Below are 15,838 nucleotides of genomic sequence, written 5' to 3'. Positions count from 1 at the left end.
TCGGAGTCATCCACGTTGTCTCGGTTTCTACGTTGCCCATCATGCCGACGTCCTCGATGATACTCTTCGTATTCCTGATATCTACCAAAGACGGTTGGTGATGTTCTTGATGGTTGAGCTGGCAAGTTTGGAGAGAGCGTCGGCCCGGTTGTTCTCGGACCTGGGGATGCACCGAATTTTGAAAAACTTCAATTTTGCTGTGTCGGCTTTTACCCTTTCCAGGTATCTTACCATCCCATCGTCTCGCGCCTCGAACTCTCCTCTGATTTGGTTGGTAACCAATAGTGAGTCTGTCTTTAACACAATGTGTTCTGCTCCGGCGGCCCTGGCTAGTTCCACCCCGTTATTATTTGCCGTATTCGGATTCGTTGTTTGAGGCCGGGAAGGTGAACTTCAAAGCGTACTCGAACTCGTCCCCGTTTGGGGCCGATGATAAGGATGCCGGCGCTGCGCGTTGTTGGTTGTGGAGGACCCGTCGGTGAATACCTCCCATACACCGGGGTGTATCTCCTCTTGATATGTGCACTCGGCCAGGAAATCTGCAAGTGCTTGCCCCTTTATCGAAGGCCTTGGTTTGTATTCAATGCCGAAACCGGATAGCTCCACCGCCCACTTGACGAGTCTGCCGGATTGTTCAAATTTTTCCAGTGCTTTCTCTAATGGCCGTCGGTTAGGACCGTCACGGGATGGGCATCGAAGTAGGGTTTTAACTTCCTTGCGGCAATAACGACGGCGCAAAGCCGCTTTTTCAATCGGCGGGTAATTCCTTTCTACCGCAACAAAGGTGTGGTGACAAAGTAGATTGGATGTTGCTTGTTTGTCTTCTTCCCGATGATCACGGCGGCCGACCGTGGCCGAGGTAATCTTGCTATGTAAAGGTATAGCGTCTCCCCTAGCATCGGCACGACGGGTCGGGAGGGTCTCGAAGATGAGCTTTTAGTTGTTTGAAAGTCCGTGCTCTGTTCTTCCCCCACCAAGTCTTTATTCCCTTTTAACACTTTGAAGAATGGGGTGCTCTTGTCGGCTGATCGAGAGATGAAACGGGCGAGAGCCGCCATTCTCCCCGCCGATACCATAACCTCTTTTCGGTTCCTTGTTCCTATAGTTTAAGATTGCTTGGATTTTATCTCGGGTTGGCATCAATGCCTCGCACCGACGAGTACACCGAGGAATTTACTCGCTTTCGGACACCGTTGCACTTCATTGGGTTGAGCTTCATCCTGTACTTCCTTAGTGAACTGAATGTTTCCCGTAAGTCGGCCAAGTGCTCGCTGTCGGACTTGCTTTTCACAATAGCGTCGTCGACGTAAGCCTCGATGTTCCGCCCTTTTTGACTTTGGAAAACTTTGTCCACCAGTCTGGTGTACGTTGCACCGGCGTTTTTCAAACCGAACGGCATCATTTTGTACATGTATGTGCCGTTCGCGGTAATGAACGCGCATTTAGGCATGTCCTCCTCATCCATGAATACCTGGTGATATCCCGAGAAGGCGTCTAGCGGGCTCGGCATGGTGTAGCTGCCGTGGCGTCGATTAAGCTATCTATCCGAGGCAAAGGGTAACAATCCTTGGGGCATGCTTTATTAAGGTTGGTAAAATCTACGCACATTCTCCATGCCCCCGATGACTTCTTTACCATTACGACGTTGGCTAACCACTCAGGGTAAGTACAAGGCGTGATGAAGCCCGCTTCTAGTAATTTATCTACCTCTGCCTTGATGGCGTCATCTTTCTCGGCTGAGGAGTTTCTCATCCTTTGCTTGACAGGGCGAGCGGTGGGGAGCACGTTTAGCTTGTGGATGATTACCTCCGACTCACGCCCGGCATCTCGGCCGCCGAGTAGGCGAAGACGTCTTTGTTCTCCCTCAGCAGATCTAGGAGAGCGGCTCTGAACTTTGGTTCCAGGTCGACGCCGATAGTCACGGTGCGGCCTGGATCAATCTCTACCTCCTCGGTCTCCGCTCCCTCTACCATGCCGACGGTGGTATCAATGGGTTTGCCATCCTGTCGCAAGGATGGGCTTTTCCCCTTTTCTGATTTCTTCGCCGTTTTGAAGGATTGCAGGTCGCACCCTGCGGCGGATGCTGGATATTTACCACCTCGTCGTTCTCGTTCTTCGAGGTGAGTTTATGCGCTTCCCCGTCCGAGACATACATCAATGTCGAGCTCGGATGGACATCACGGCGTCGGCCCGCACTCAGTGTCTCGGCCTATGAGGACGTTGTAGGCGGATGAGCCGTCAATGACCACGAATTCCGACATAACGTTCTTGGCGCACCTCGCTCTCCGAACATCACGGGCCCCGATTGACCCCAGGGGGTACCATGCCGCCCCAGAGAAGGCGTACAATGGGTGGTGCGGGGTCAAGTCTTCAACCTTCGCACGAGGCTAAGAAAGCATTCTCCGTACATAATATTTGTGTAAGCGCTTTGTGTCAATTAGGCACCTCTTCACCAAGTGGTTGGCTATGTCTAGGTGGACTGTAAGTGGGTCGCTGTGAGGAGCGACGACTCCTTCGTAGTCCTTCTTTCCGATGGTCAAATCGGGGATGTTGGAAGCGGGGGTTGCTAGGTTGGGCACAAAATTGATGGCCTGATATAGCTCATTCAGGTGCCGCTTGTACCCACGAGTGGACTCGCCGTTCACGTTGCCCCCGATGACGACATTAATTACTCCTTTCCGTTCTAAAACGGGTTTCCTATTCGATCCGCCGGCATCCGTTCTTCCGCCTCCGGCGATATATCTGCCTAGGCTCCCCTTTCGGATCAGTTCCTCAATGGCATCTTTCAGATGTCGACAATCGTTTGTTAAGTGGCCGGTGGAGCCGTGGTACGCGCAATATTGGCTGGTGTCGCCGTCGCCCCTTGGCTTAGGGGGCCTTTCCCACTTCTGACCTTCGCTCTGCTCGGGCGAAGACTTCGCGGATACAACCGGGGGGGTGATCATTGTCGCTTTCGGTAGTATGGTGCTGAACTCCCCCCGGCGCCCGTCAAGTTCTGTTTCCTGGTGGGTTTATCGGACCGTGACCTATTGTCGCCACGGTGCCTTTCTTATCATTTCGCGACCTGTTAGTGTCGCGGCGTCTCTCATCTGGACTGTCATCCCGGCGGCTTTTCCTCTCTGAGGGCTTGGCCTCGCTGGGGCCTACCCAGGTCTTGTGGTAGTCCTCTACTTTGATGGCCTGATCGGTCATTTTCCTGACGGCACTCAGCCCCAAACCTCCGTGTTTGATGAGCTCGTCTTTTAAATTTCCCTTCGGGAGGCCTTTCATCGGTCGAAGCCGCTAGTTCGGGGTTGATCTCCGAATCTGTGAACCTTGCCGTCGAACCTCTTCACGTAGCTTCGTAGAGACTCGCCCTCCTCCCGTTTGATAGTCGGGAGGTCCGACGTCTCCACGACCGTCCTTTTGTTGCAAGAATACTGGGCTAAGAAGGCGTCCTTTAGGTCGGCGAAACAATATATCGAGCCGTCGGGAGCCCCTTGTACCAACTCGAGCCATCCCATGCAGAGTCGTTGGGAAGACCCGCACCGGACTTCATCGGTCGCTCCCATACCGACATGTGAGACTCAAAGGCCTCGGCGTGGTCGGTTGGGTCACTATCTCCTTTGTATGTGAGCGCCGCAACTTCGACTTTGGTGGCACGGCGATGTCAGGACATAGTCGCTTAGGGGTTGCTTGACCACGTGTCGGATGACACGCGGCGACCGACTCCTCGCATTTCTCGTCCGGCTCCTCTCCTCGTAGCGAGAAGGACTCCTTCTTTGATTTGGACTTCCTCTCCGACTCTCGCGAGTCGGACTTCGCTGGTTCCCCCGGGGTGTGCCTCGTCGGTGTTGCGGCGACGCTGTCCCCTCCCGAGTGCGAGATGGACTTATGTTTACCACGACCACCTTGGGCTCCTCCGTCTTGATATGGTCCGCTTCTCCCGGTGCTCGTTCAAGTTTCTTGGAGTCACGTTCGGGCCTGTTCTCTGGACGGCCGCCGCTTGTGTTGGCGTACTGTGTGAGCCGTGTACTCCCAATCGGTCTAGGAGTGTCTTCGATTTCGCTATGTCAACCACCCGTCCCATGATGGTGACTGGTTGATGGGCGGCGGTGTGTCCTGTGTGTCGGCATTCCGAATTCCGGTTGGATTATTCCGCCGGTGGAGGTTTGCACTACTCCCGGAATGGTGAAATGTATCATCTTGGTGTAGCTCGGTTTCGTCGGTCACGACTACTTGTTGCTTTGACATCTTAGCTTTTGGGGTGGGTTTTTCTTGTGTTTTTGTTTTTGTTGTTTTGGGAATGAATGTGACTAGCTTTTAGTGTCCGACCTCCCCACGACGGCGCCAATTGTTCCTAAATGTAAATCCGGAGCAGATGTTTGATACCACTCGTAGCTAGTAGAATGATGTCCTTGCTAGAATCCTTCCCGCGGTCTCCAAAACGATGAACAAGGCGAGGGCTCGGCTTTGGTCGAGCGTACTCACTCCGACGCTCAAGTCAGTAAACTTAGAGAGGTAAGTCGTTGTTACTTGGCTAAGAGTGTATCGTAGAGAGATAAGGAAGATATTACCAGATGAATAGTGGTTCTTAGGTTAATTTGTGGATCCTTTCCTCAATGAAGGTTGAGGAGTATTTATAGGCATTCACCTTTTGTCACGTAGTGGCCAAGTGGCCAAGTGGCTCATTAGGTGGAAAGACCGTTTTACCCTCGGCCGATGGACCTGAGGAGGCTAGCCGAGGGTCTTGGATATGAGTACGCGGATATGCGTCCCGGTGCTAGTTATCCGGCCGAGACCAGGTGACAGTCGACGGATTGTGTCGGCTAGGCTGTCTAAGTCGTTGACTTTGCTATGGATACCCTTGACCTTGCTCGATATGTTGACTTGGTCAGCGGTGCAGAATATGCCCCATCAGTATTACTTAAGCTCTGTGACAAAACCCTTGTTCGAGATGAAACCGATATTCATAGTGACCAATTTTTTTTGTTTGCTCCTCAATATCTCATAAGTACCTTAATTGTACATTCTAGATGGTTCTCACAAAAGAGACCCAAATTTAATCACTTTATTATAGATGGATAAAATTCGACGTTCACTTAATCTAAATAAATATAAATATTCAAAGATTCACATGTTGTAACTAGGTTTTGGGGATTAAGTTTGATCGGATGGTCATCCTTTTTTTTAATGATTATGGTCGTTCTATTTGTTCATGCATTAATAATTATAACATGGAAATTATGTTATAGATTCCCAACTAACAACCTGAGATATTCCAATTAAATTGTATCCGTTTTTGAGCTCATCCAACTCTTTGACCTGACAATAAAAGATAAGATGGAAAAAAACAAATCATCAAAAAATGTTAATGTCGTCTATGAATTTGTTTGCCAAATAACATGAAGAATGATCAAGATAACTTTGTGGAAAAAATTCTTAACCTTTTGACATGCCAATGTCACCTGTAAAAATGGGAAGAAAAATCTTTTGTTAGCGTGTTATTGTTAAAATGGACTGAATCCCCTATGGCCCTATACAGGATGGTCGTTAGTACGGCGCATGGGTACTAAATCATTTTCTTAAAACTTTCGTTAGTTGTAAAAAAAATGTTTATTTTGAGTTAAATTAAAGTTTGGATTATTTTTTTCATTAATTTTTAAAAACGAATGTTAGTTGTAAAAATTTTGAGTTAAGACTCTTTTTATTACCCAAAACTATGTTCATGTGAAATCTCAAAAATTCATCAAACATGCTTTTTTTTATCTTGATAACAAAAAAAAAAAGGATACAAGATGGGATACAAAAATGGGATATAAAATTTTCATTGATTTTTATGTCCCGTTAATTTTTCACAAATAGGATTATACATCCAGTTGTACCATGAGCATTGTACAACCAAGGTATAAGAATCCGAGCTTATATATATTTTTTTTGAGATAATTCAAAATTCATGTTTTTAATGTCTAAATGGATGAGTTCAGTATTTTCTACTAAAGCTCATATTATTTAACATAAAGCTCGAATACTTTATCACAAAGCTCAAATTCTACACCGTACAACATATACAACTGGTTGTATAATCTATGAATTATTAATTTTTTTATCCTTTCATCATCACTTAATGTGATTTACACAATTTTATGATCGAGGGTAATAATGTAAGAATGTAAAAGATAACAAGGCGTTCTCTCCGTCACAATTAAGTGTATTTTAAGCAAATGTACACAAACAAAAGAGATAAAGGAGTATAAAACAAAAGACACAAAATGGGAAAACTAATCCGCACTTGTCCATACCTGGTCCATAATGGGAACTAATACCGAGACTTCCACGTTATCTCCCAACATTCTGTACATGAATTATTTGATTACTAGATTATTGATACGAGATTAAACTGTTAAATCATTTGCAACAATTTTATATATGACCGTTTTACCTAAACATTATTATAAAATTAAGTGATTGTTTACTTTAAAAACCCTCACTTAATATAACTTTCACCGATCACCACTTTTCACAATAAAGGTCTTAAGGTCTTTCGTTAAATGATTTTACAATGTAATATTGTAAAACCATTTTACAGAAGGCTTAATCATTTGGGGATATAAAAATTTTGCAATTAAATTATAAGTGAGTATTTTAATCCTTAAAGAGGTTTGAGGTGTTACATTCATACATGAGATCAATTAACATAAACTACAATTGATAAAAATAAAATTAACTTATAAATTTATTCTATCAATGAACAACCAACAAGAATCGAAAACTTAATTGATAAAAAAGAAAATTAACATATAAATTTATTCTACTATAATTGATAAAAAGAAAATTAACATATAATCATAATCTTACAAAGTGTGAGTTTCACTAGATTTGGAAATTAAATATTTCTCCAAAGTTAAAGCTTTTTCTCTGGAAAGCTTGTATTGATGGATTACTAGACTTATTAGAATCATATTGATGTCCAACACATTGTGTTTTTGTGTAATTATCATAATGAGGATTTAGATAATTTCTTTTTCAAATGCTCTTTCATTGCTTCAATTATTGAAGATATTGGTATGTCCAGATTTAGTGACTTTTCTGCAACAGGTATTGTCGTTTCAAGTCAAAACTTTGTAGTAAAATTCAAAACTTTGTAGTAAAATTCAACGCGTTAAAAGACTTCTTTTTAAGAACTAATTTCATTGAAATAATTTTTTATTTGGTGGAATGCTTGGTTTTTTCGAAATGACTTTATCTTTAATAATGTTAATGTGAATGTTAGTAAGCTTACTCTTTTATGTAAGAATGGTATTGAAACTTGGAATGAGACTAAGTTTGAAGATCTCAATAATCCATAGGAATGTCGGTTACAAATCATGTGAAAGATAATGAAGAAATTATTTGGGATAAACCTCCAAATGACTTTCTAAATTAAATTTCGATGGATCTAAGTTAGTTAACAATAAAGCTTCTTTGGGTTACTACATACGAGACCATAATGGCAAGGTAATCTTGTTAGGAGCTAAGGCATGTGGTTTTAATCACAAATTCTTGTTTCAGACCGTCACTATCCATCTTAAGCTTAAAACGGACAGTGGCCTCTCACACAAATGCAAGTGGGAGGCAAGTAGATGGGAAATGGATATACCCACTTGCCTCCGACTTGCATTTGTGTGAGAGGCCACTATCCGTCTTAAGCTTAAGACGGATAGTGACGGTCTTAAGCAAGACGGACTGGGTTTTAATAGCATTCTTGTTGCAGAAGCTCTTTCATTAAAATAAGACGTACTAGCAGCTAAATATTAGAAATTTCAAAGCTGATTATTCGAAGGAGATAATGTTTGTGTTGTTAACTCTATTCGAAATACTTAACAAATTTCGTGGGAAGTTTTGAGTATTATCAAAGATGTGAATTTAGATCTTAGTTTTTTCGATGAAGTAATAGTTAAACATTGTTTGCATAGGCTAATAAAGTTGCCGACTTTATGGCCTCAGTTTGACATTCTTGTCCAATTCTTTTGAGATGGTTTGAAAGCCGATGGCTTCAACGCACCTCTATCATCCGATAGGATGAAATAGGTTGGTCTTATCTTAGAGGATTAATCTAATTTTCTTATATTTTATAAAAAACAAAAAAGCCAAGAATCAAAAACTTTACATGCAATGTCCATGATTGCCTGAATCTTTCTCTAGAATCTGGATGAATTCTTCCATACTCTGGCATGTTTCACCAATCCCTATAATTAAAACGATATTCAAATTACATCAACTCAACAAGTCTTTACGGTCTTTTTCTATCTCTTGTTGTAAGTCCGTTTTATTCTATAGTCTATGCATACTTAAATACTCCCTCCGTACCAGACCAAAGGTAACACTTATTATAAACGGACGTACCACATCAAAGGTAACATTCCTTATTTGGCCCACAATATTACCAAGTTATCCTTATACTCATTTGATATTTACACAAAATGCCATTACATACCCCACCTATCAACCCACAATTAAACCCACAATTACATACCACACCTATTTTTTCCCTCTTTACCCTTACTTTTTCAACTTTTTCTTAAATACTCCAATTTTCCCTACGTTACATTTGGTGTGGTACGGAGGGAGTAGTTAAAACCATGTCTAATCTATAAATCCCTGGTGAAAAAAAAAAAAAACTGTATTCCCATCAACATTTGTATGGTACTCCCACAGCATGATTTACTACTTAGACGAATGCTAATTGGGGTGGGGTGGTTGTCTTGACACGAGGAAATCATTATAACACATAATCACTTTGATACAAATTATAATATTTTTATATTTTGAGTGTGATTTGATTTCTCACAAGATTAAGGTAGTTAGAGTGTAAGACATAAGATGGGACAAATGATCTCAACTCGAAAAACATAAAAAAAAAAAATGAAAGAGTAGTTACCAAGGAAGACAACGAAAGGAAGAGAGATTGCAGCTTTGGTGAGGGAGAAAATGAGGATAAGGAAGATGAACTTGGTGGCAATTGTTTGAACAAGATACGCCATCATCACTATACTCAATTATTATTTCAATCGTTTAAAGCTTGTCCCTTGGCTCGTCTCATTTATAGTGAAATATTTTAATAAGGTGAATGAGTTGGCGTTATCGTGTGACATCCAATCTCGGTGTCATCCTCTATATGCAATAAGTGAAAACCCCTACAATAATAAATGCATGTGAGAGGGTGTTAATTTCGACGCCACCCGATAACCGTCCTATTATTATCCTTTTAATAATGATATTACATGCAGGATTTTAATCATTACATTCCTTGTTTTTGTCTAATAATTCTTGGAATTTTGTTTTGCTCTGAATCATCCTTTTAATTTGCACAAATTCTTTTTTAAGACATCCGTTTTAAATCTTAAGAAGGATTAAACAGATACGTACCAAATAACATGGTTGCCTACAAAATGCCACAAATTTTATTCCTATTATCACCATGGGCTAATATTTATATTCGTTTTATAGATAAAATGGATCGTCTTAAGCATGCAAGACTTTTTGTTTAATTTGACCTAGGAAAGAAGAACAAAATACCTCTAATCAATGAGTGCGTCTTGCTTCGGACAGTTGTTTTCGTCTGAAATAAGACGGATAACATGTTGTCATTTTACAATAAAATATTGTTAATTTCTGATAACAGTTACCATTATTTTTTACATCATTTTCAGGGCAAAAAATGACATCTCTAGTTATAACATTTTGTGAATTAAATAGTTACATTTTCTTAAAAGTGACAATATTTTATCCATCTTATTTCAGACGGAAAACAATCCCTATGAAATAATAATTTGCGGTAATCAATTGTGTTGTCTAAACTAGGGAAAATGTGACGTGCCCTCGTTTCCCTCGCTTACCATAAAAGTTCATCCAAATTAAAGGACAAATTCCCAAAAACTAAGGGGCTCACTCGAACTAAAACTCTGGTGTCTTTATTGACTGCACAAGTCACGACTTCTTAGTGTCAGAGTCGAAAGTGACAAGGCGTATATCCAGGGTGAACCTCTCAATTTTTAACACATCATTATTTTTTCTATGACTCACAATCATTTCCACTATCTTCATCCTCTTTTTATATATTTTTGTTCATAATAGAGAGGATCCTCTTATCTATCATCTACCATTTTAATTATATTTTAACTTCTATTAAAAGGAAAAAATAAAATGTAAATATTAAAAATGAAAAAATATAATTGGCTAGTTGACCCAAGGGCCAATGTTCCACTTCCTCTAATTTTAGAGGAAGTGGAGAACATCCTCCTTTTAAGAGGATGTTCTATGCATTGTCCACAATAGAGAGAACCTCCTCTTAGATGAAAGAGAGTGCTAAAAGGATGTTACTTCCTCTCGATTGTATATGCTCTCATGTAGTTTTATATATACTTGATTTCGTATTAAGAATTCTTGAGTAGCAAAAATCGATAATTATTATAAGCATTTTTCGAAAATTTGGGGTAGTGGGTGTTAGGAAATTGATTTTCACGAACTGGAATTAACAATAATAACACCGCACCGAATCGACTCCGTTTTCCTAATAGAATAATTCGACTCTTATTTGTGCCCAAGTTAAACCGAATTGTCTATTGAGATAAGACGGTGTCCCTCTGATTTCGAGCACAGACCAAAAATCAAAGAAGTAATTCAGAAGTATTGTGTGTAGATTGTTAGATCGTTCTATGATGCAGAAGATGAGATTCTTTTTCTATATTTCAAACATCTTCAATCCATTCTATTTATATAGATATTAAAAGGTATAGGGGGATGTATTTGTGAAGAGTTGTAACTTTTCACAAATTCCGACATACTTAATGTCTATTGTGCCTATTAAACCCGTCAAAGTTTCCCGGGCATTGCCCCAAAGCCCCCCGTCATAGTTGTTCAAATGAAAACTGATGAGACGGTTTTAGTATGTATTAAGAGGGTCGAATTAGTGAAGTTCAAGTGACAAAGGCGGTTCTTAATGAATTATAATGGTACAATTCTTGAAGTTGTAATGTTGGCGGAACTTGGATCCAAATATTGAAGATGAAGCTTGGAAACGATGAAGAAGAGCTTGTGGGTCGGTTTTGTGTGACAAAGACGGATGATATATGACTCTTTTGCACCCTTTTTCCCCTTTATTTTCATACTAACCGACTCATTCGAGTCGGTTTTATACGTCTTCTCGTGCATTTCGTGTCCCAATCCCCGTTACTATGACATTGTAGCTCCCTTACAGGAATTGAGGCGGATACGGGAGAAATGGGGCGAGAAAGACGGGTTGACTAAGCTAAGTATGGAAGAAGGAGAAAATGAACTGAGAAGTATTCCCAGCCGGTAGGCCGGCAGCCGGTCAGCCGGCTGGGAACGCCAAATGTATACAATTCAAGCAACACTAGGCAATGGGAATTCCCAGCCGGTAGCCCGACAGCTGGCTACCCGGCTGGGAGAACAATGAGCAAGAAATGCCATGGATGTTACAGGAACTTCCCAGCCGGTCAGAAGGCCGGCAGCCGGTTGACCGGCCGGGAGTCCCCATGAAGCCAGGAAGTCAAGAGGAAGTCAACGTGCTCCCAGCCGGTTGCCCGGCCGTAGCTACCTGATGATGTCAAAAATTAATTCAACTTCCAGGAACTTCTCAGCCGGTCATAAGGCCGGCAGCCGGTTGACCGGCTGGGAACGCACACCCGCATTTTCAAGCCCATTTACAAATCCTACCCTAATCTTGGTGCAAACTATATATACCCCTTCCCTTAACCATTTGTACACACAACCCCAGATCTAAATTAATTTCCCTTTCCAAGTTTGAATCTTGTTAATTACTTTGCTAATCTTTCCCTAATTAGAACAAGTTCTTCAATTGTTACATCATACTTAGTAGTAGAAATTGGGTTGTAAGAAGATTGAAGGTTCCTCCTTCCTTATTTTTCAATCCAAATTCCTTTCTTGCTATTGAGTTGGTATTATTTCTTTCCCTAATTTCATTTGTTTATATTTGCTTTTCTTTCAAGTTTTGTTTGATTGTTTATGTTAGGAATCCAATCTAGTTGTTTGATTGTTGTTATTATTTCTCTTGTTCATCTTTCCTTTGTTCATCTTTGTTATTTATACCCAAAGATTGAGTCTTTGATTTCCTTGTGTTAAAGATTGTATCTTTGAGTTACTTGTGTTAAAGGTTGTGTCTTTTAGTTCAATCCTCATCATTATTAGACTTAATTATCTTTCTTCATAATTATTGTTGATTTGTTCCATGATTAGTAGTAGAATTTATTCTCCCACCATGTTTATGCTTAAAGAAACCATCTTTGTTGCTTCTCTTGCTTTTAGAAACATGATTAGTGAGTAGTCTTCCACTAGGACCCGGTTTGACCCGACATGAGTAACTTCACTAATTGAATCTCATAAAGGCTAATTATTTGGGGAGATTGGTGAGGGAAGTTTAGAGGAATGATTTGGTTTATGGGTTGATTTTGGGTAGTGTCAATTTGTGACCCTTGTCCATCAACGAGAGTTGGTTAGGTTGTAAGTTGGATACCCGGAGTTTGACCCTATTGCTAACCTAGGTTGAGACCGAAATGGAGAACCAAGGGAGAGTACCTCTAAGATAGCGTTTGAAATCAACCTCCGAGAGGAGGAGTGGGATGACCCGGATTACGATGAGTATTGAATGACCTTGACCGATTTCTTGACCTCCTTGAGAAAGTGCACGTTTTTGGGGTTGTTGAGCGTTGAGTTAGGGATTCCAACCTTCGAACCCGAGAGGGGGGTTGGTGGGTAATGATAGTGTCCTGTTTCGAACCCGAGAGGGGGGGTCTCAGGCGAATTAGAGTCATCTCCTCCCCACCTAGTTACCCTTATGATTAGCCTAGAGATTTAATGGTGTGAAGTTATGAATTGTTTAAGGGAGAACCGAGTCTTAGGCCTTTAAATCATTTGATTTACAACTTATCATTTCCTCTTGCTCATTTACCTAATTCTTGTTTAGTTTGAATTTCATTTTGTCTTAGGTAGTCTTAGTATAACGAATTCATCCTTTATTTCCGACTTAGCTAAACGATAGGATTAGAACAATTAGTAATCTTCTTGACTCCTTGTGGGATCGACCCTCTATTTTGCACAACGATAAATCGTGAACTTGCGAGGTACTATTTGATAACCATCAAGTTTTTGGCGTCGTTGCCGGGGAGTTCGGCTAGATATTAATTGTTTTTATTCTAGTATAGACTAAGTCTTTTGTGTTACTAATCCTTCTCTTGAGTGTGTAGGACTTTTTGCATGAGTAGGAGAAATCGAAGATGCCAACCAACTTACCGATTGACCACGAGATTGAAGCTACCGCAAGTTGAATAAATTCACTCCATAGAAGAGGGCTTATAGAAACACCAACTTCCGAAGAAAATTTAGTAGTGGAAGACTTTCGAGAAGAACCAAGTACCTTTGAAACTTTTGAGAATCCCTTTGCAACTCCGGAAAAAGAAGTGACAATGGCCACGGTGCCTATGCGAGATAACTTGGCTCCAAAAAAGGTGGTGAATCCGAATATCGTCAAGCCACCTATTCAAGCCAACAACTTTGATGTGAAAGCCACATTGCTACAACTTGTCCAAGGGAATCAGTTCGGTGGGGGAGCCACCGAAAACCCCAACGAACATCTCAACGAGTTCTTGGATAGTTGTGACATGTTCAAAGCTAACGGAGTGTCGTAGGATGTCGTACGCCTTAGGCTTTTCCCTTACTCCTTGAGGGGAAGTGCCAAGGAGTGGCTTAAAAGTTGTGAACCTGACTCTCTTCGGACTTGGGAAGACGTCTCCAAAGCTTTCTTAAACAAATATTTCCCACCACAACGAACCGCAAGAATCAAAAGTGAGCTCCAAGGCTTCATCCAATAAGAAGATGAGACTCTTTACGAAGCATGGGAGAGGTACAAGGGTCTTCAAAGGCTATGTCCTCACCAAGGGATTGGGGATGATGAGCTAATCAACAATTTTTATGAAGGGTTGAACAATGAAATGAAGATGAACCTAGATTCCGGCTTGGGAAAGGGGGCGTTGGATAAAATAGATCACAAGATGGCCAAAGAGCTTATTGAAGAGATGGCTTCTCGTACCTTTCATTGGAACAATGGTAGGCACAAGAGGAAAGGAAAGTCAACGGTTGAATCGGCCAATAATGTTGAAGTTAAAGGGTAAATTGAAGAGATCAAGCAACAAGTTGCTTTGATGAGTTCAAGCAACACATCTAGCAACTCTTCTTCTATGAGGAACCAAGTTTATAGTTGTAAGATTTGTGGAGACCAAGGACATCCACCAAATGAGTGTCCTTTGATGGTAGGAGAGGGCAATTGCATGGAGCAAGTGAACGGAATATGGGAGTCTAGTCCGGCTAAGCAAGCATTTAACAACAACCAATATCATCCCGGAATGAGAGCCCACCCAAACTTCTCCTATGGTTCACAAAATGTCCAAAATCCCACCTTCCAACAAAAACCACAATTCACACAAAACTTTCAAGCTCAAAAACCAAACACAACATTCAACCAAGGTCCACCGGGCTTCCAAGGAAGAACCTTCCAACCAAGACAATAATTTCAACCACTCAATCCACCAAGCAACCCACCTTTCCAACAAAACTCCCAACCATTTCAACAATCCACCCAACCAAAGTCAAATGTGGAGCTCATGATAGAGCAATTAATGAGTTCTCAAACACAATTCAACAACCATTCCACTCAAAAACAAGAAGAGACAACCTCATCCATTAACCAACTTAGAACCCAAATGCAAGCTTCTCAACGGATGGCGGACAATCAAATCTCCCAATTGGCTTCCCAAATGAGCCAACTACAAGCCTCTTATGGAAACTTTCCGGGTAAAACCGAGGAGAATCCGAAAACCGTAAATGCTATCCACTTAAGGAGTGGTAGAGATTTGGAAGACAAAGCATTTGTCAAGAAGAGGAAGAGTAGTAGACCGGGTGATGTGGTTGAACCTCAAATTGTGGTTGAACCTCCTAAGGGAGTTGAAGAAAAAGGGGTTGAAGATGAACTTGTGGAAATTGTTGTGGAGACTCCAAAGGTGATTGATGAACCAACAAAAATTGTTGAGGAGCCAAAACAACAAGTTGTGAGGACTTATGTGCCACCAATTCCTTTCCCCAAAGGTTAGCAAGAGCAAAACTTGAACAAAAATATGGAAAGTTCATGGACATGATGAAGGGAATCAACATCACCATGCCCTTCATTGATGCCGTCAAGGAGATACCAAGCTATGGAAAATTCTTGAAGGAGCTAATTTCAAACAAAAATTCCTTGAGTCCAACAACTATGGTGAACTTATCCAAGGAATGTAGCGCAATTCTTATGAATGAGGCTCCTCAAAAGCTTGAAGACCCGGGGAGTTTTTCCTTACCTTGCAAAATTGGGACCGTGCATATTGAGAGAGCCTTGTGTGATTTGGGGGCAAGCATTAGTCTTTTGCCCCTCAAAATTTTCAAGAATTTGAAGGGTTATGAACTTTCACCAACAAGGGTTTCTCTCCAACTTGCGGATAGGTCGGTAAGATACCCAATCGGTCTGGTGGAGGATGTCCCGCTCAAAGTGGGTAATTTTGCATTCCCATGTGACTTTTATATAATGGATATCCCCGAGGACTCAAATATTCCCATCATATTGGGGCGCCCTTGCCTTGCTACGGGGGGTGCTATGATCGATGTGAAGAATGGGAAGCTTTCTCTTCAAGTGGGTGAAGAAAAGGTAGAATTCTCCTTGCACAAGGCTATGAAAGAGCCTTCGAAAGAAAAGTCTTGTTACATGATTGACATGGTAGAGGAATGGGTTTATATGAAGAAATTTGATGAAGAC

The 15,838-nt window shown here is 41.5% G+C and overlaps 1 protein-coding gene and 1 non-coding gene across 7 annotated transcripts in view; both read right to left on the bottom strand.

The window, feature by feature from the left end:
* The window catches only part of LOC141596512 (uncharacterized), a 29,974-nt gene extending 20,918 nt beyond the window's left edge, over positions 1–9,056 (bottom strand). For 2 of the 6 annotated variants that reach the window (XM_074416702.1, XM_074416704.1), the window contains exons 1-4: positions 8,900–9,054; positions 8,129–8,207; positions 6,282–6,333; positions 5,251–5,304 (exon numbers count right to left, since the gene is read on the bottom strand). In XM_074416702.1, coding sequence (XP_074272803.1) covers positions 5,251–5,304; positions 6,282–6,333; positions 8,129–8,207; positions 8,900–9,005 — 291 coding nt within the window. In that variant the 5' untranslated portion in view covers positions 9,006–9,054. Of the gene's footprint in view, positions 1–5,250; positions 5,305–5,426; positions 5,448–6,281; positions 6,334–8,128; positions 8,208–8,899 lie in introns of all 6 variants that reach the window. The other 4 variants (XM_074416705.1, XM_074416706.1, XM_074416703.1 and 1 more) reach the window with 4 other exon arrangements.
* Positions 9,057–13,832: 4,776 nt separating this feature from the next.
* Positions 13,833–13,939, bottom strand: LOC141597814 (small nucleolar RNA R71). The gene has a single exon (XR_012523028.1). It is a non-coding gene; the product is annotated as a small nucleolar RNA R71 (small nucleolar RNA).
* Positions 13,940–15,838: the final 1,899 nt, after the last annotated feature.

This window comes from Silene latifolia, chromosome 8 (genome assembly GCF_048544455.1).
Source record: "Silene latifolia isolate original U9 population chromosome 8, ASM4854445v1, whole genome shotgun sequence".
Lineage (NCBI taxonomy): Eukaryota > Viridiplantae > Streptophyta > Magnoliopsida > Caryophyllales > Caryophyllaceae > Silene > Silene latifolia.
Note: the sequence above shows the minus strand (reverse complement) of the source record. Positions and strands in the feature narration are given on the sequence as shown.